At 39.0% G+C, this 20,458-nt stretch overlaps 1 protein-coding gene across 9 annotated transcripts in view; it reads left to right on the forward strand.

Moving 5' to 3' along the window:
• Nucleotides 1-722: 722 nt before the first annotated feature.
• The window catches only part of gphn (gephyrin), a 90,136-nt gene continuing 70,400 nt past the window's right edge, over nt 723-20,458 (forward strand). For 3 of the 9 annotated variants that reach the window (XM_023347634.1, XM_023347637.1, XM_023347639.1), the window contains exon 1: nt 724-864. In XM_023347634.1, the coding sequence (XP_023203402.1) occupies nt 801-864 (64 nt within the window). In that variant the 5' untranslated portion in view covers nt 724-800. Of the gene's footprint in view, nt 865-20,458 lie in introns of all 9 variants that reach the window. The other 6 variants (XM_023347633.1, XM_023347638.1, XM_023347635.1 and 3 more) reach the window with 4 other exon arrangements.

The raw sequence follows: 20,458 nt of genomic DNA on the forward strand, positions 1-20,458 counted from the left end.
TAGTATACAGTAAATATTACTGGTTGTATAGATAGAGCACAGAACTGGGGATTTCTGAAGCTAATGTAGAATTACATTTTGATTGCTTTGTTGACAGCCATGTCTTGGTAAGTTTGTAGTTCCATACACTGTTCATTTTAAGTTGTACGACTGAACAGTGGGTCATAATGCTTTAAAATGTTCCATGGCTTCTTCCCTGACCTGTCCGCTGTCTTACTAGGTCGTTATGATGCTGATTATTTTCTAATATTCTCCTGCAAGCCTCTGAGGGCTTCAAACAGCTGCCTTCACACAGAGATGCAATTGCGCACAGGTGGACCATTTCTAAATATTGGATCACTTCTGAAGGAAAATGGTTGTTTACAGATAGAGTAAATTTCAAAACATGTTTGCTTCTTCGAAATTATGCACCACATATATTATATAAAATTCCAATAACGCGTTGTTCTGTGACAAACTCTGGAATAATTTAAGCAAGAGTGGTCGGTATGAGAATTAATCAAAACTACAGACTACTATGATGGCAGCCGGCCAGCTGAGTGATGCGTGCGGTTTTAAACCGCCCCAGCATCCAGCCTTACTTCTCTGTTGGCGTCCTAATGATCACTCGGCTCTCTACTCATAGCGTCTGGCTGATTTTTTTTTTCTTTTTCTTTTTTTTTGTGCTGTATTCCAGCCCTCTCTCCTCCTCTTCCTCCTCTCCCTCCTCATCCTCCCCTCCCCTTGACTCTTCCGAGTTCGATGAGATCGGCTCTGGGCCCTGCCGTGAGTTCTCGGTGCGGGCGACAGCGCTGCTGAACATGGCGTCAGACGGGATGATTTTAACAAACCACGACCACCAAATCCGGGTCGGAGTCCTGACAGGTAAACGGCACAGCCGCCAATCTCTTCCTTCACATCGTTCTCATCTTTCGTTGGGTTGATTTTACGCCGGCTGCCTGTCTTGATCTTTACAGATGTCTGCTGATTTTTTTTTCTCTCCCTACTTTGTGCGGCGGCGGCGGCGGCGGCGGCGGCGTCTCCGTTTCTCGCTGGGTTTTCTTTTTTCTTTTTTGCATCCTCTTGGAGGCGACGCAGGCTTACAGTCTGGATTGTTTCCCTTTCCTCTCATATTTCCTGTATACATGAGATCCATGCATTTAAATCTGTAGACGTGCGTTTTGCACTGTAAATGTCTTTTCCAGCCGTGCTTCCCCCCGCCCTCCCCATCCCCTCTGCTTGGGGAAAAGGCGCACAGTTTATGTGTACTGAATAATTCATGTCTCTATCAGCTTGTCAGAGCTAGAAAAAATATTACAGCTCACGGTTTGTTGTTGGATCACTGATAAAGATGCTCGAATTTGTGTTATTGACATTCAACTGACCACAGCGATTCTTTGAAGTGTTGCTCACGACAGTCGCGTTAGGTAAATGATGAGCGCATCCTTGGCCTTTTTTTTTTAAAGAGCAGGACGTGATGTTTGGAGGAAAATCTTTCTTTTTTTTAAAAAAAAATTGCATATAGACATTAGATGTTACATATGTTGTGTGAATAAGGAGAACTTTGTCTTGATGAGGCTCCGCACGCCAGTAAATCCTGGCATGCTTATTTAATTCAGCGAGTTTACGGCGTGTCTCCGATGTTCGAAGCGTTATGCGGATGGTGTTGGAGCTGGTCGCCGCCGGCCTTCATGTCTCCCATTCTTTACATCTGCGTGCGTGTGTGTGCGTGCGTGCATTTGTGTGTGTTGCTATGTCATGCACCTGAGCGTCAATCAGGCGAAACCAGCGGTTGCGGTCATGATCGGCGAGTAAATCAAACAGATTTTGCGGGGAATGTAAGGAGGGAGGGGTTTGGTGGAGGTGATGGTGCTGCTTGGGTGGATACATGATAAATGCTGTCCAAAGAAATACGCTCCCTCTCCCTCCCCTTCCCCTCTCCTCTCGGCTTCTTTCCTCTCTGTCCATCCTGTGTGAGGCAGGGTCGATCAATATTGCAGGAAAGCCACGCACGGATCCCCCCACCCCTCCGCTCCTCCACACATACACGGATACGGTAGGCTATTCCCTCCATATGTAAATCCGCAAAAGGAGGAGGCGGAGGTGGTAGGAATCACTGTGTAAGACCCTCTACTAAAATCTGCCAGGGAAACCCCCACTACCGTCAACACTACAGCCACTCGTCTCCTTCCTCTCACCCCCCTCCTTCCCTCTACGCCGCGTTGGAAGGAGGGAGCGCGCTGTCCGCGGTGCTGAAATCCAGCGCCGCTCACAAATCAGTGCGGCACTCAGAGCCGGCTCAAGGTTTTATGAGAACCTGGGCAGATCTTCCTCTGGGGGTCAATTTTTAACTTTTCTAATACTCATTTTAATACTATGTTAAAGGATTTTTTTTTTATCTGACTAAATTGTGCTCTATTTTCATTTTCACTTGAAGATAATGGTGTATTTGATCTGCATTGAGTCATTTCTTATTAACTTCTACAATTAAGTTGAAGTCAAAAGGGCTCAGATCTGACAGACTAGAATTGTAGAGTTGTTTTTAGCTTGTAGCTAAAAACAACTAATGTGTGCTTATGTGTAATGTACTTACGACTCAACCAATTACGTGAAACCCATACGTTGTGGAGATGACTTGTTCAAATGAAGCTGCCAAATTAGGGGAAAATGTTATAAAAGTGACGTTGAATGTGGAATGGTTATTGTTGCCAGACAGGCAGTTTCAGAAGCTGCTGACACAGTATGCTTTTTTTTTCTCTTCACCAAACCATTTCTCTTGTTCAGAGAATTTCCAGTGAGTTGTTGTTGTTGTGCAGATGAAATTGCCTCTTTTTGTTGCCAAAGGAGAATGGGCAGACTTGTTTCAGATGAAAGACAGCAGCAGATCCAATAATCACTTGTTGCAATAAACAACACTACACCACACTAAACCTACAGAAGCTGAAGACCAAACCAGGTACCGGTCCTGTTGGCTTAGAAAAAGGAAACTGGTGCTACTGGACACACCCACCAAAATTAGAATATACCAGATTGCCCATTCCAACAAGTTTCTATTTCAGCTATGCCCTTAAGATGGCCATTTCAGCTTGCTTTATATAATTTATATAGGCTTGTGGTGGTGCTGCATCAGTGTGGAAGATATTTTTTGGCCCACTGCTGGTGTCTTAGTACTAATTGAGGATTTCTGAAATGCCACAGACTACACGAGTATTGTTGATGACCATGTTCATCCTTTAATGACCAAACTGTTCCCATGTTCTGACTATTTCCAGTATTTCAAAGCTCAAATCATCTCAAGCTGGATTTCTGATCATAACATTTCTATACTGTACTCCAATGGTTCCCACAGGCCACAGATCTCTGCACAAATATGCACCTTTGGAATGTAGTGAAATGGTGTATTTGTATCACAAATGTTCAGCCAACAAATCTGCAGCAATTATTTAATGCTGGTTTGTCCCTGTAGAACAAAATCTCTGAGGAACTTCTAGAACAACTTGTTGAATGCATACCATGAAGAATTAGGGTAATTAAAGGCAAATTAGGGTTTTGAAGGGAAAACAGGATCAAACCAGGCGCTAGCAAGATGTACTTAATAAAGAGGCCGGAGAGTGTGCGGTCTTTTTTTTTTTTTTTTTTTTAATGTGAAGCCTAATATGCAACAAGTTTATTAACTCAGACTAAATATGCTGTTTTGGTTTTGGGAGGAATTATTTTTCATTCTCAAACCACTGCAGTGCAGACCAAAAGGATCATACTTGCTGAATTACAAAGTTAAGCTGCCCTTAAAATATTTGCTAACACAAGCAGCTCAAACCACCAAATTACCTTTCATATGTCCATCACCTAATAACCACTCTGGTTTCTCTCTAGTATGACAGGGACCACATTATGATGGTTAGATAAATAGGTACGACCTCTAAAACTGTAGTTCTTGTAGTCAACAGTGATAAACCCAGGACAGGGTCATGACCCATCTTGGCATTTAGACAAGCTGGTTACTTACATGTTGCTGGACAAATTTGCTTTACTAAAATAATATCTCAATATAGAAAACTAATTGTATGACTGGCTTTTTAAATCTAGACTGCATCCAACATCAAAGGAGTAAGGCCAAATTGCTGTAATAGTAACCCGTGTTTGTCTGACCTTCAAAAATTCAGATTATTTACGTGTCACTGCCTTGCCTTGGTGTGCTTGGGGTGGGTTAATGTAAATGAGCTAGTTTGTCACATGGAGGTGCACAGTTGTTAGTGTTGAAAACAGTAGAAAGCTGGCAACACGCAGCACCCAAGAGCAACAAAGGACATGCAGACTCGGCTCTGGAATGCGTCAGCAGCTCCAGGTAGACCAACAACAGACGCCATTCCAGGGCAGCCCTATGTCCTGCATAGAGGTACAGTAGGTTGTTAGGGAAGCACAGGAGTAGCTGCCCCCTGCCCAAAGAGCCACAGCATGAGGCAAAAACTGCTTTGCATCAAGTAGGAGAGACCCCTCCAACAAGGCAGGCAGGCAGGCAGCAGCCCACTCCTGCAGCCGGCGGTTGGAAGGACCAAGGTAGGGATGGCACGTCACTATCCCACCTGGGTGGCCCACCAGAGCTCAGCTTATTGTATGTGGTCAACACAAACACGCCACCACCCCCCTGATGCTGTCTAGTATATATAGTATATTAAACAGGGAGGTATAATCATGCCTGAAAACCTGAAGTTATCTATTTAAATATTAGCTACTTGTTACTAATATTTAATGCCCAAATTTGCAAAGGTGTGAAATGGGCGAAATGAACATCACTTGTTTGCGCAGCAGGAAATGAAAAGTATCTGACATAAAACAAGTAAAAATAAGAACATGTTGTACTTACTGCACATTTCAACATTTACAAACAAAATTAATCCAGAATTTAAGGAAAGTTGACCGGAAACTTGTTAGGACGTGCAACCTAACCCACTGACTCTACTGTATTTGATCACCAACAACAAATATGAAGCAAAATATACGGAAACATAAATTAAGCAGAGCTTATTTAATACATTTCCATATCATTGTTTACTTTCTTAAGAAAGCAGTATTCCTATTACTTGTTGAACTGAATTAATTTTATATTTAAGTTGCAGCTGAATGTTGACCATTTATTGGTGTTGCACTAAAAAATACAAAAAATGCTATTTATTCTTTAAATGGCATAGTATTGCAAAGTACTGCCTTCAAAAACTGGCAATATGTAAAATTACATGCAGTAGATATTGAGTTTTAATTATTTTTTGTATTGCAACATTTTCAAATCACTTTTTCTACACTAAAGCTCAGTTAGCACTAACAAAATCTGCATGATTAGGAATCTAGAGGTCAGGATATATTCATGTCATGTCCCATCATTTCTATTAGGGCCCACCACCACATCAGAGGGGGTTAATGTCTCCATGTGTCATCAGTCACTTGGAATCCTCAACTGTATCCCCTACGTTGTGACAGATTGCCAGCTTGATCTCACTGTGCAGTGTTGACAATTCCTGCATGCATATGCAGACGTTGAGATGCGTAGAGACACAACTGACAGGCTTATTTGTCTTTTTGATGTATATCTATGTGCAAGAGAAGGAGGGCTTGCATTGGCAGGGAAACGGCTTCAAAGGAGCAAGGGAATAAACTCGGGGAAAACTGTGCACAATGCACATTTTATCTGACCTTTACCATGAAAAATTGAACGATGACAATTTTGATAAGACAATTTGGTTATTGCAGCAAAGCTCAGCCTTCTGTGGTGTCACATTACGATTAAGGGAGTTTGTGTGAGCAGAATGTTTATGAACGTCAGAGGATTAGATCAATCATTTGTCTCTCTGGGGTCAAAGGTGAGACAGCGACCTTGGCTCACCTTCCTCCATCACTTAGCTCCACATCCATTTAGACAGGAGACAGACAGCTGTGTTTAGACCTTTACACTGTGGGAAGGAGCTGCATTTAACATGTGCATGTATTTTGTGGCTTGCATGGAGAAGAAGTGGGGCTTATTAATCAGGAAAGGGAAAGGAGAAACGTGAGGTAGGATAACTGGGGGTGAACATGCCGTCACTTGTCAGAAATGACTTATAAATCTTCGCTTATAGAGGCGATGGAGGCTTCTCACGCTGTGCTCCACATGTTAGGAAGTGTATTTAAATCCTTGTGTGTTTTTGAATGTTGTGTATATCGCTCTGTGTTCCTACGCAGTCTGAGGATTCAGCCAACAATGTCACTGAGTTATGTATATTGATTTTTAGATACAGTTCTTGAAAAATTCTTTATGGGCTCCAGATTCTGTTACTGCAAAATATTGCAACTGATGGTGAAAATCATTTTGAACTTGCAGTGATGTAAAATTTATTTTAATGTGACAATTTTACATTTTGAATGTGTCGGCGATGGGCACAAAAAAATTCTCTTATTTTACCTTGTTTGTAAAATGCATGTTTGGTTTTTTGGGGGGTTTTTTGTCTAAGACTTGATGCATGAGAATCTGTTGTGCGTTCCACAAATGCACCTCTACTATGGGCGACACTGAACACAATATATACTGGGAATTTTTGGTACCAAACGAATATAGCATTTCTTAAGCTAAACAGATCCACAATTTTTGTGCAGAACCGAGTTCACTAGTGCTACTGTCCATTGTACAACTTCAGAAAGAAATACCAAAATGGTCCTTAGAACGTCTTTTTATGAGGAACATTAAGGTTCCTTATTCAGCTAAAGTGAGGATTGAGAAAAAAAGAAGCTCTGAACCAAGCGTTTGTCAGCTTTTTTCAACACTTAACTTAATTATTCAACAGAAACAACTTTAGCTGAATATAAACACCACTGGTATTGAAGAGAAAATTGCTAAGTTTCACATTCTGTTGCTTGTAGTATCACTCAATGGGCCTAAAATGCTGCATGGTAGCAGACATGTTGATAGCATTCCCTGAGAAGAGAGGGGATAACTCAATAACTGAACATTTAAAGAGCAGATAGGGACTACTCATATGTTGTATTATCTATAACAACTCCCAAAGGATATAGATATTTTTTATTCTCACATAGCATAGTCTTATTCCAAAATTCCCTGAAATTGATCCGTGGATTGGCTATCACTGCGTATAGTTGATTAACTAAAAATTATTATGAAAAATAAAAATCTCCACTTTCGTTTTATACTAGCTACTCTTTGATGATGATACAATCAAACTAATTCTTTGTTCACTACTGAATAAAGAAAACAGAAATGATTAGTTTCTTTCGATCAAAGCATACAAACACAAACTGAGCCACGACTTTGAAACTGATCTATGTTCTCGACTGATTTTTGTTTACTTCACTAAGCTTATTATGCTTTTAAGAGTTTTTTTCTATGTTAATAATCAAATCCCAACATAATATAATTACATTGGATGTAATTATCATAATTTGAAAAGTTTAAAGGGTATCTAATACTTTTGCAATGCATTACAGATACATGTACCTGTATTCAATAGCTTATCAAAAGGCATCCAATTGATTTAAATCTGCATAAGCTCCATCTTGTGTGTGGATCATGCCATATGGCAAAATTAAACCGCAGCACACCATGCACAGCTATGGTTGCTCTTGAATGTGTGGTGTAACTCACTGACCATAGAAAGCTCCATTGATGCCGACTGCTGAGTGTGTGACTTAGCTTGGGGCTTTCCTCAAAGAGACTCAGATATCCTCTCACCGGCCAACTTCTGAAGAGGACAGGGAAACTAGATCATGCGACAAACAGTTCAGATCATTTTCTGTTCTTTCTCTCTGTGTATCAGGTCCATCTTCATTTATGTTTCTCTCTCCCTCAATTTTTTATGTGTCTCCCTTATTTGGAACAACTGAGACACAGAGTGTGCTGGTGGGTTTCCAGACATATACGTTTGTCACAAGGACATACAGTTGTGGCATTGAGTGTTCCCAAAACAGCTGCATTCAGTCCCTCTTTGTTTGCAATCACGCGTCCCCTAATATGTTGCCACTTTATATGGTTATTGTATAAAATGTAGAAACAGAATAGTGTTTATAACATCACTGTCTATTATGTGAAATGTAAAGGTGTCAAAGTATGTCTGTTTACAGATGGGCTTGCAAACTTGTATATGAAACTACATGTGCGGGTGTTCTGTTGAAGGTTAATGATACATTTTTAATATAATTTAACACCTTGATTTGTGTTGAGAGATTACTAAAAATGCCGAGAGGAGAAGCTAGAAGTTGGATTGATGAGAAGAGAATCTTGAATCTGGACACTCTTCCTGTCCCAGTATAACCAAAGCCAGCTAAAATAGTCCTTTGAGGTTAGGATGCCCCCCTAGATGCTTCCTTTGGGAAATGTTCTGAACATGTTGGAAGGAGACCCTATGGCAGACCTAAAACTCACTTGAGGGACCAAATTATTAATGATAGGAATAATGGGAAGTAGAAGGTAGTAGTAGAAAGGTGTGTATAACCTTTCAGTGTCAATGGGATTTATGGGTGAGATCAAACTTCTCCCCAGAAATCCCAAATTAGGCAAAACAAAATTGTATATTTCAACAATAATGTGAATGTATTTCTGTTTCTCTTTAGTCTTGATGAGTTTGGAACTTTTCAGGGTTTTCTCTCTTAGTTTCTCAATGTCAGCTGTTTGATCCTTAAACCTCTTTCACTTGTGAAAGGTGCAAATAATGATGGATGCAAACAAAATTATCCTACATTTTACACTTTACACCTTTGTTGTTGTGTTTTTCAATTATATCCTTTTCAAAACTTCAGCTCTGTTTCTGTGTTTAGCTTTTTCAAAGTCTTATGTGAACATGGCGATCCTATATTTCCAATTTATGGTCAAATATAAAAGCTGTTATATCCTGTAAATGAGTACTAGAATAATGGCTAAATTAAATAAAAGGAAGGACCATCTGTTAGCAATCATCATTTCATTTGTTCGTTTTGCTGCAAATTACTTCTGCCAACTTACTGGGCTACCCTTAAAAGTATTAAAATCTCTTTATTCTCTTACACTAGAATTAGTGGGAAAATAAATGTTTGGCTTACACGTGGTCTTAAAGAGATTTGTTCCTATTTTCCTTTTGTACCTGAAACTATGACACAAATGAGAAGTCAGATGAATTAGACGTCTTAAACTGTGGGGGGGAAAAAGTAATGGTAAAAAGAACATTTTCTATCACAGAAACTGAAAGTTACATTTTGAAATTAATTGAACTTTTTTTTTGGACATGGCAAACAAACATGATTAACTACAATGCAACTAAATAGCAACTTTCATGGCCATTTTTAGAGAGATTTTCAAATTATTTGCTGGAAAGAAAAAAAATGTCATGCTGTTGCCAGACTTGTGTGGGTATTTTTTTCCCCACAGATGCCCACATTCCTAAATTAGATGGCACTTTTAAGTTACCCATAATTAGGAAGCTGGTTGTTTACAACAGGGGGTTCACATTCTTTCTCCCAGCATCATCTTGGATCAGCTTGCCCTCCCGAAACCTTCTTAGACGGTCAAAAATTTGCCAGTGCATAGATGGAAGACGTATAAAGTTACCAGCAGAGGCAGAATACTTTTATTAATACTGGGATATTATTAAGACATATATTTCCCAGCCCTAGTGGGAAATATACTCCCTCCCAGTTAAGAGATGACATTACATACAGTTTTCTGGAGGAATTCACATTTTGTGTTTGACAGTATTTTAAGTACCTCATCATAGAAAGTATTAAAAAAAATTTAAAAAGTATTTTCTCCTCAATCTTAGTGCCTTTGTTATGTCACAATGCCTACTTTCCCCATGTCTCCACAGGGGACACCAAAAATACACCACTAAACTACAAAGCAGACATTAAAATAAGTAAGTACTTACTCCCTCATGGCCACTGGTGTGTCTCTGCTTGCATTAGCAACAAAACATTATTATCCTTCCCTGTTTTCTACTCTGCTGACTCTGAGTGGGACAAATGTAACATGCTGATAAAGGTGACATCACGACTTAAAAAAAAACAACAAAAAACCCCCCCACAGAATATAAATGTTACCTTTCGGTTCAGTGGTGATGGCTGTTGGATGAGAATCAGTGAGCCCTGGGCATGTGACTACACACTAACATGATTTTTACTCTTCATTTTCCTGCTTTGACCCAACTGTCTGTGTCCAAGTGTGTTGGAGTCCTTGCTGCGCTGCTACTGGGTGATGTCTTGTAATGATCTGTGGGCATCTGCTCAGCAATATGCTAGTTTGAGAGGGATATGCTTGAAACAGAGGCGCTTAAATGGAAAGAGACATGACAACTTGGGCATTTGCTTATTTCTTGTGTTTCCATATTTTAATGCGTTTTCTGCATTTTACATTTGTAGCCCATTAATTCATATCTCTTAAATCTTGTTAACATTTTGTCATATTACAACTATGTTTCAGTATACTCAACATATAGCATAGCGTGTGAGAAAATAAATCATGCTTTTCCAATTTTGTTGACCAGTTTTGAACATCTCACATAGTACTCTTTAGTCTGACATTCAAACCAACCAAGAACTCACCATCAACCAAAAGTGACGGGGAGAGTCAGAGAGGCAGCCAAGTGGATCATAGCAACTTTGGAGGAGCTGCATAGATCTACAGCTCAGGTGGGAGAATCGATAACACTTTATTTGACGGGATGTGAATAAGACTGTCGTGACACCATCATAAACATGACATAACACCTGTCATAAACATGAGTAAGTCTTCATGAATATTTATGACTGTTGTCATAAAGTGTCATTCGGTAAATCATGACACTTTTAATACAAAGCTGACATTATTCAAAATGTCTTTGTTACCAAGAAATCATGATCTGACATAAATTATTACTATTATTGTATTATAAAGTATTACTGATTAAACTTTAGCTTTAATAATAAGCAGACTATGGAAAAACATGTTGGTGGTAGCATCATGCTGAGGGGTGCTTCTGTTCGGTCACTGCTGAAATTTATGGGGAAGAACTGAGCTAAATACAGGACAGTAAGTAGTGGTAGAAAACATGTTGAAGGGTGCAGGACTTAAGCTTGAGACTGGAAAACACCCATTAACTAGAGTATTACAAATTAATGGTAGTTTTATTTTTAGAGCATATGTGTATTACAATGGTCCAATCAAAGCCCAGACTGGAATTCAGTTGAGAATTTATGGCCCAACTTGTCCACTATCAAAATCTTGTTTCTTCTTCTTCATAATTTTTTGACTACAATTATCTTAAACTGCTGTTTTATATCAAATTAGAATAAAATCGTGTTTGTTGTTATATGTGGGAAAATGTAAAAGATTTTCAGAAGGCATTGTGTTTGAATTCATCATAGACCATCTTTCTTACAAACTTTTGTTTGCATGCAGCTTTCAGGGGGGGATTTATTTTTCTTTTGGGTGGTGCGTGTGCCGTAATGAAAACACAAGTAGACCCTCATTTAATTTAACTTTATTCCTTCGTCCTCTCTATATCAAGCACTCCCACACACACGCAGACACACACACACAGCTGCCACAGAGGACAGCAGTAAGGCATGTGAACCACATGACCAGAATAGACAATCTGGGATCAGAGACATGGACACAGAATGTGAATTAAGCCTTGACTGCAAAGGAATTACTTTCAGTGTTTAGCTGGGAAGTGGAGTGGGTAAATGTGTGTTTGGCTAAAAGGAGTCATTCCATTTTTTAACATGCCATCTCTGTCTCTGTGTTTCACTCATTTTCTATCTGCTTTAATAGAAATGATCATTGTGCACGCTAAATGGACTTTGGTTGCAGTTGCAAGATTGAACAAGAGGCAGAGGGTATGTGACAGACAAGTAGAGGAGTCTCCTGGAGACTCTTGTCGAACCTTCAGTGACGAGGTCTATCAGGGCTGGCTGGAGAGCTCTTCCAAGACTGTGTGGGAATGTTTGCTGGAATAATACAACAAATAAGTGGAACTACAGGTGTGTAAACTTAGAAATGTACTCAAGATGACTTTAAGATGTTAAATTACCCAGTCTTGGGTTAAAATTCCAATATGTTGATATGAATTGGCCAAAGGACAAATGAACCCAGAACCCTCTTGCCTGCTTTTTAATTTCCAATAATTAGGATACAAAATAACTGACTTTACTATTAAATGGCAACACATAATTTCTCCCTCCTTTCTGGCGAGTCCCTTGTGATAACCCGTTAAAAGAGAAACCGTTGAGTTATGATGACAGAGATTGAGATAAAGATACTGTAGAGGTTTTAACTGATGAGTCACCTAAAAGTCCACTAGCTCCTGGATCCTTGCTTCAGGTGTTAATTAGAGCAACATAGAAAAAAAAGATCCACAAGTAAAGAAAAGTGAGACAAAAAACCCCAACAAATCACCACAAATTCATCAGGATGCTGTCATCCTATTCTTTTTTTTATATTTGGCTTTTGTCTAACAGTGCTCTGAAACGGACACCTTTCTCACATTTCACAAGGTCAGCTAGGTTAAATATAGCGCTAATAATACAATTTGTGAGTTTAATTTAGTTTATTTATCATCCACAATTAGCCACAGCAATGCTGCCACTATTCTTACAGTGGTCCACACACATGAGTTACATTTCTAAAACAGTTTACAGAAAATTAATAGAAATAAAACAGAACAAAACAAACCAACAAAACAAAGACATTGAAGACATGGCAAAATACATGGAATTTTAGGTTAAACTCACAGTTCACTATAGGGTAGTATTTTCAATTCACATCCCGGAACTTATATTGTCTGCACTTTACTAAAATACAGTTGTATCCATCCTTAACATTTTACTATCATTAAATATAACATATGTCTGCAACTGGGTGTATGTTACAGAGAACTACATCTACAGAACAAGAAAACTAATACTAAAAACCAGATGTAGCCAATCATTAGCACCAGACGTCTACCTTTTGACATCATTTTTGCCTGTTTGAGTTCATTGTGCAAGCTAATTTTCAATGCTCTGCTTGTTGCGATCTATGCACATATTGTGCAACGTAGTACTTGCATAATTAACATTACTGGAATGATTATTGACTTGAAAGTGGTTTCTGTGCACTGGATTTATATCCATCTTAGTTGTCTGATTTACAAGGTAATACTTACACAAAAGTCACCTTGTTAAACTAAATCTCAATGCAAGTGGAAAAGTTCTGTTTTTATAAATAAGCAATCGAATGTCATAAGTTTGCCACATTAGCTTTAATTATTTAAAAGCAAAAACTGGGCAAGTGTAATTTTGTGTAATCAGAGTTGCAGCTTGATTTGCACCACAGTAAGTCAGACTGATGTCCTGGGCTGCCACTGATTACACCTAAATAAACAAGATTGTTAAGCATAGTTAGGATGTGGAAGGTGTCCTGTCGTTTCCATGATTGAGTTAAATGGTAAATAGCCTGTATTTGTGTAGTTGAGGACCCTAAACACTTCACACCACATTTAGTCACGCATCCATTCATGCACACCCCTTTCACACGCTGATGATGGCAAGCTACATCGTAGCCACAGCTGCCCTGGGCAGTCTGACAGAAATGAGACTGCCATGCACTGTCGCCACCGGGCCCTCTGACCACCACCAGCAGGCAAAATGGGTGAATTGTCCTGCCCAAAAACATAACAACTGAGACAAACAGAGCAGGGATTCGAACCAGCAAGCCACCGGTTACACCGTCCACACTGTAACAATACCTGAAGTCTTTTGTAATTAGCACCTTTTCCTGCTGTTTGTGATCTATCAATAAGATTTGGTATGTTTTCACCCTGAGAAAGAAGGTCTTAAATATAAAAATGCTTTGTTAGTGCACATGCTGTAATTTCAGTGAACATTATTTCTGGCTAATCAGATTTTTGAGTTGGGCAGATGGCTATTTTTTTTCAGTGGTGGATATTGGGGACATTGGGTTCAACAGGCAGAATTAATGTAGCAAAACCTACTATTGAGTTGCATTATGGGGAAAATATCTCAAGTAGCCCAGTGCTAAGGTAGTACCGGAGTACAATTTAATACATTTTTATCTTGCATTGATGAATCCATTCACACATGAAGTAATTTTTAATATTTAGTTGCAAAAATCATGGTTGCCTCTTCGGTCCCCTGTTAAAAATATTTGCATCTGGCAATTTTAGTGTTTGCTGATTGAATTTGTTAAATAATTTGTCATGAAATAAAATAGATATTGTCCTTTGCCTGGAATCAGTAAACAGACTCAGGAAATTACAGGAATACTGGAGAGTGCTTCAGATGTCTTGGGAAATGCAATAACAATCAAATCAAAATTGCTTAATGAAACAGCGCTATACACCATCATGAAAATAAATTGAATATCGTTGCATAATATTGCATAAATGCTCAATTTTCAAAAATTTTAATATTTGAGTCATTATAAGTAGTCAAATATTTTCCTCACTAATCTCTCTCTCTTTCTCCATTATCACAATGGTCCCACCACTGTCTTTAAGCTTAACAGCTCTGCCCCTAAAATTTGTATGCAAGTTGTGAATATCAGGGCAGTGAAGGTCCATCCAAAAGTCAAGCAATATTCCAAACACCCAGAGTGTGAATGTGTGGGGCTTAAAATGAAAAGGTCTAATAAATATTGCATACCAGCAAGCAGTCACACATTGATATTGCGCTGACAATCTTGATTATAAATATTATATTTTGCAGTTGACAAAAACAAGGTGAAGGTGTGAAACTGGAAAACTGTGGCACTCACTTATGGAAACTGCCCGTCTACATTGTCTTTGACAGACATCTAGGATGTCCATTGACTTGTCACTTGAACAAAACTCCCTTCTTCCCCCACGATTCTGCCCCTCCTGAGGCCACAAGACCAGTCATGCTGAGGCGTGATATACTGATTGATGTGTTTTGCTTCAGGGTTCCTTCGTCATCTGATTTGTTTCATGGTTTTGACATTACCAATGCAAGTGTAAAACATTTAGAATGGAGTCCACTTAGCAATAGAATAATACATAACACGGTTACAGATATTAGGATCTTTGGCCATGTCTCTTTTTGCACAAGATTGTCCAGAGTGCTTGCAGATGCTTGCTTCAGCGGACCCAACATGCTTTCAGTTGGATCTAGGTCTTTGGACAAAAAGTTGTAATTTGTGTTTCAATGTTATTCTGCTGGCATATCAATGGCCCATTTTTATTTCCAGTCCCCCAGCCTCACAGATCGTCCACTTTACGTACCGGACGTCAGGATTTCTCTTGCACTCAGGCCAAAATCCACCTGAAGTGTTTTTTGGAGTGAAGATAAATCTTGGTCTCCTCTGTTCAAATCACACAATTTTAGAAGTTGACCAGGCCACACCCGCAGCTTGGCAAGTGTTATTTTTTTAAACACTGCATTTTCATTTAGCAGTGTGGTTAATCAGATGCAAGGCAATGATATCTGACACTTGGCAAGTGTTATAAGGCTCAGAGCTTCAGAAATAAACATCACAGGCTCAGTCACTCTCCCACTCGTATCACATTTTCCTTTTAGACCATATCTCCTCTTTCCACACTCTATATTTGTCCGGGTCTCCTCACCTCTCGCTCTTGCCATTTTTTTATATACGTTTGCTGTCTCTCGTTGGTCAGCTCACTTCATTTCACCAAGAAACAGTGAGGTGTATTATAGGCCTCTGTTCAAATGGGCACGTGAATAATAGAAGAGGCCAGCTTTTTTCTAACAAGGTGTGCTTGATGGCCAAATCTGGTAATGTGTATATCTGTTGTTTTTTTTTTTCAGTCTTCTCTCTCATTCTGCCTCTCTATTATTTAGTATCACACCTTTTCTGTTTCTACTACAAAACCCTTTTAGATTATGGTAGCTGGGAATCAAATGTTAATCGACACCCACCCACACACTCGCACATTTCAAAGCAATCTGCACACACACTCAAGACAACCTGCTTGACTATCATGACTTGATAGATTTATTGCTTTTTGCATCATTTATAAGCTTACAACAGAGATGACAGGTGGTTTTTCAATCCAACCACATGGCTGTAAACATTGGTAACAGTGAGTCAAGGAGTTTCTTTAACATTAACTCTGTTCAGCTAAATACCCTTTCAATTCTTATTTTTATTTTAAAGAATTGTCAGTGAAATGAATCCGAGCACTTTTGACTCATTTGAATTCAATTTGAGATGTTTGTAATCAGACATTTCCAAATTCAAAAATATATGAATGAAATTACTTAAATACAAAAACAGATATACGTTTAGTTTATGTCACAAATGTAGACTGTTAATCGTGTAAGCAATTATATCCAAGAAAAATTTTAGTCTTGACTGAATTTTTCACTGTAGCAAAGTTTTCTTCCAGCTCTGCATTTTAAAAACAAGTGAATAAAAAAGTACTAAAGTTATTCCAGAAATCAATGTTCTTTAAACTTATAGCAAGTCCTGCTATAACTTTACAGCAAATTTTGCTATAAGTTTGTTTGTTTACTATTTAAATTAAAAACAGTACAAGTCAATATATTTCTTAGTTATCAACTGAAAATTTTCTTTTGGCATTACAGTAGTCATGCTAATGAGATTTTATATTCAGACTTTTGAATGTTCTGTGATTTATCCTTTGAGATTGGAAAGCCTCCTTGCCATCACCCCAATCTTTAGTGTTAGCTCAAAATATCACAAACTACATAAAAAAATATTGGGAGAAATGCATGTTGCTCTCAGTTTCTGTTCTGCACTAAACTCTACAATATTCACCAAAATCATACGACTGAATTGATTAAAACATTGCTTGTGTAAATAATAGAAACAGTGGAGTATGAAAAAGTTAGAGTTCAGGCACAAATCTCACAAATAATCTGCGCACACAACTAAAACCAGGACAAATTATCTGATTATTCCAAACTGAAAGACCTGCAAATAGTGATATAAGATTCATGAGCCTTAATCTCACTGATATGCAAAAAACCTGTAAATGCAATAACGGTTTGGCTGTCTTCACTGCTGATTTGTGATCATGTTTATGATTAAATTGTCCATGATAATATCAAGCAATAGAAATAGTCTTGTGTATCTTTGCGCCATCTGCCACCTAAATAAAACTAGAATTGTATTCCAACTAAAATATGTCTTTGGAAATATCACGTTTATAGTGAATTTGTCAGAAAAAAAAGTTATTAAATAATGGCAGTCGTTCTTTAAATGTAAAGGTCACGGATGGTATATATTGAAGATTTAATTAGACAGAAAAATGACATCTTCTTGAACTTAAAAATAACACGTAAATTACAGGAAAGGTGAAAGGACATACGTTTGTGTGGCTCTTTCCAAGACAAAGTAAAATGTTCCTAAAAATGGAAAAAGCTCCATGAGCTGAAGGTCACACTGAGCCTCATAGGATGTGGGCATCTAAAATGAGTAGTAACTAATATAGCAAGTAAATTAATCCACAGTGAGAATAATTTTCAACTGCAGACCTTGCAGCTTGAAAGATTAACATAAATTATTTGAAGGTAATCTAAAATATTTTTAGATTTGGTTTAGAAGTATCTTGAATTTCTGCTCCTAAAATGGATCCCTGCATGCAGAAATGTACGATACTCATTGTGTGCTATGTATTGCACTTTACAGAGGATGTACAGATGGAGTCAGAAGGGTGTTTGTTGCTATCGTATTTTAACCAAGCGTGCGTGTGTGTGTGTGTGTGTGTGTGTGTGTGTGTGTGTGTGTGTGCGTGTGTGCGTGTGTGTGTGTGTGTGTGCGTGTGTGTGTGTGTGTGTGGGCGTGAACATGGGTGAGCTCTGATAGTGGGAAGCTGGAATGTAATTGCAGCCACCGTCCAGAGGTTTGAATGTAATGAAGGCAGCTGCTTACAGGCTTCATCATTAGTACAACTCCGCATGGGGCACTTCCTGCATATGTGTGTGTGGGCATCTCTGTTTATGTGAACCAGGTATCAGTCATGGATTAATGGAAGTGTGTCTGCATTTTTATCGGATTGCTGTTTTTAATTTACCCCTTAGTAAGTTGTTCTACCATCTTTCCTTGGATCATGTTTTTAAAAGTCAACAAGAAAAACCATAAGAATAAATGATCAGTGGTCATTGCTTTGACTTTTTCACAAGATTTTTTTTGTCTTTAAGTACATTGACTTCAACTAATGATTAGTTTATCTGTCTGGTTTCAGAGATTAAAATATTGCACTACTCAAGACTCCAGAGTAAATCAAATCAATTCATTACATTTACTTCCATCCATCCATCCATCCATCCATCCATCCATCCATCCATCCATCCATCCATCCATCCGGGCGAGAGGTGGGGTCACCCTGGACAGGTCGCCAGTCTGTCGCAGGGCAACACAGAGACATACAGGACAAACAACCATGCACACACACATTTACACCTAGGGAGAATTTAGAGAGACCAATTAACCTGACAGTCATGTTTTTGGACTGTGGGAGGAAGCCGGAGTACCCGGAGAGAACCCACGCATGCACAGGGAGAACATGCAAACTCCATGCAGAAAGACCCCGGGCCGGAAATCGAACCCAGGACCTTCTTGCTGCAAGGCAACAGTGCTACCAACTGCGCCACTGTGCAGCTCACTTACTTTTAACATGTAAATATAATGTTCAAATATTCACTTATTGTTTATGGAACAAGTGAGTATTTGAAAAGTTAAGTGGTTTCATGATTGGTCATTAAATGAGCTGTCATGCAGTAGTAACTAATAGTAGCTAATATCTATCAATTAGTGAATCTTGGCGCTAACTTAAGTTGCACAGCCTTTTTTGAGTTGCTTCTTAGGGCTATGTAGAAAAAACAATTCAAATATGTACTTGAGTATAATCTAAGCGTCAACTGAGGCAGGGCTCTAAAAATATTTGTCTTGACTCAATGTTATCATCACAAACTTAGCTGTTTGGCCAGCTCCCAATCACTTTTGTTTAGGTGTCTTTTTCTATTGTGAATGTTTCTTTCACCTTTTTAGAACTAGTATCACAATCTTCTTTCCTTCCACTGAATGATCTTGAGCTTATTACTTTAAAATTCTGTGCTGTACACTTTTTGGGCTCCACTGTGCTTGTCCACTGATTTCCCGATGATTGTGGACACAATTTGCCAGAGTCGCAGCTGTGCTGATCAGGCTTTCGATTCGCCTTTTCAGAAGTCAGGCTGGCAATAAAATGGGATTTGTGGGCAGAGAATGGAGGCTAGTCATGGGAGGGAGGCAGACAGTGGGCCAGACGATGATGAGGCTGCCATCTTTGCCACATGGGGACCCCATGGGGATGCAGTTTAAATTAACTTTCCACTTACTGAACAATGTGTCACTTACAATATGGTCTTGTCGGGTGCCCTAGAAATCAGTTTGACAGGTAAATCTCTTGAGACGTGTTTGTCTCTATCAGGGTTTGGCTCAAGATGTGCATTTTTTCTGACCATCAAATAATGTCTCTACTCAGCATAAATGTGTGACTTTACTTTGATTCTGGATCGCTATCTGTCAGCCTAATCGTGATCTGCAACACTGACTGCAGTTGCACCATAACCCATAACTTTCTTTATAAAGACCAATCAATACCTAATCTGATTAGACCTCAGCAATGACTTGCAACTAACTCTGAAGGGCACAAGATAAAGAGACACATTGTTAATATTAGCCAATAACTATCCTTTACAATCCCTGGTCAGTTTCCAACCTTCCATCACTCTTTTTTCTTTTTTTTTTTGAGTGACACACAACGAATGACTTTTGTGTTACCATGCAGATTTACACTGCTTGTTTAAATGGAACCTCTAGCTGGTGCAGCCCTGGGTTTCCCTGCATCAGCAGCTTGGAAGGATGCGGGAGTAGGAGGAGAAGGTGGGTGGAAGAGGCTTGGAAAGAAGGGAAATGGAGGCAGAGCAGAGAGAGAAAGTAAGGAAGAGTCAAAACTGTGCAGCTATTGATGCTAATGTAAGCATTTCTGCTGAAATCAATAGAGCCGCTTTCAACCAAATTTGCTTCAAATGCGAGAATGGTGTATATCTTATTAATTTCCCCCCCCACACACACACACACATTTGGGTAAACGCATTTGTTTGTTTTTCAATGGGCCTAAAACAACTTTAGTTATTTTGACTTTTAAAAATGTTTCTGAGCTGCACAATTCTGCAGGCCAGTGAAAATTAAGAAATTTAACAGTCGCAGTCTTATGGAGCAGTTGCAGTGATGCTTGAATGAGATTTGTGTTGCCAAGCAGGACAGCAAGTAGCAGCAGCAGTTTGCAGTAGTGTCAGTATACATAGCTGGTTCTGTTGTTGTTCACATTGTCTGTGTCGGATCACTTGAACAACTACAAAATCCTAAACAAACTTGCTTACACTGATGTATTTGTAAATGAGGGGGCTTCCTGAAGAGTAAGTGTTTCAAGTAAGTGTTTCTTAGCATAAGGGACAAAATGTTCCAGTCAGTTGTTACAGTGTACAGTGTCCCCTCTCAGAGTCA

This window comes from Xiphophorus maculatus, chromosome 15 (assembly GCF_002775205.1).
Source record: "Xiphophorus maculatus strain JP 163 A chromosome 15, X_maculatus-5.0-male, whole genome shotgun sequence".
Taxonomy (NCBI): Eukaryota; Metazoa; Chordata; class Actinopteri; order Cyprinodontiformes; family Poeciliidae; genus Xiphophorus; species Xiphophorus maculatus.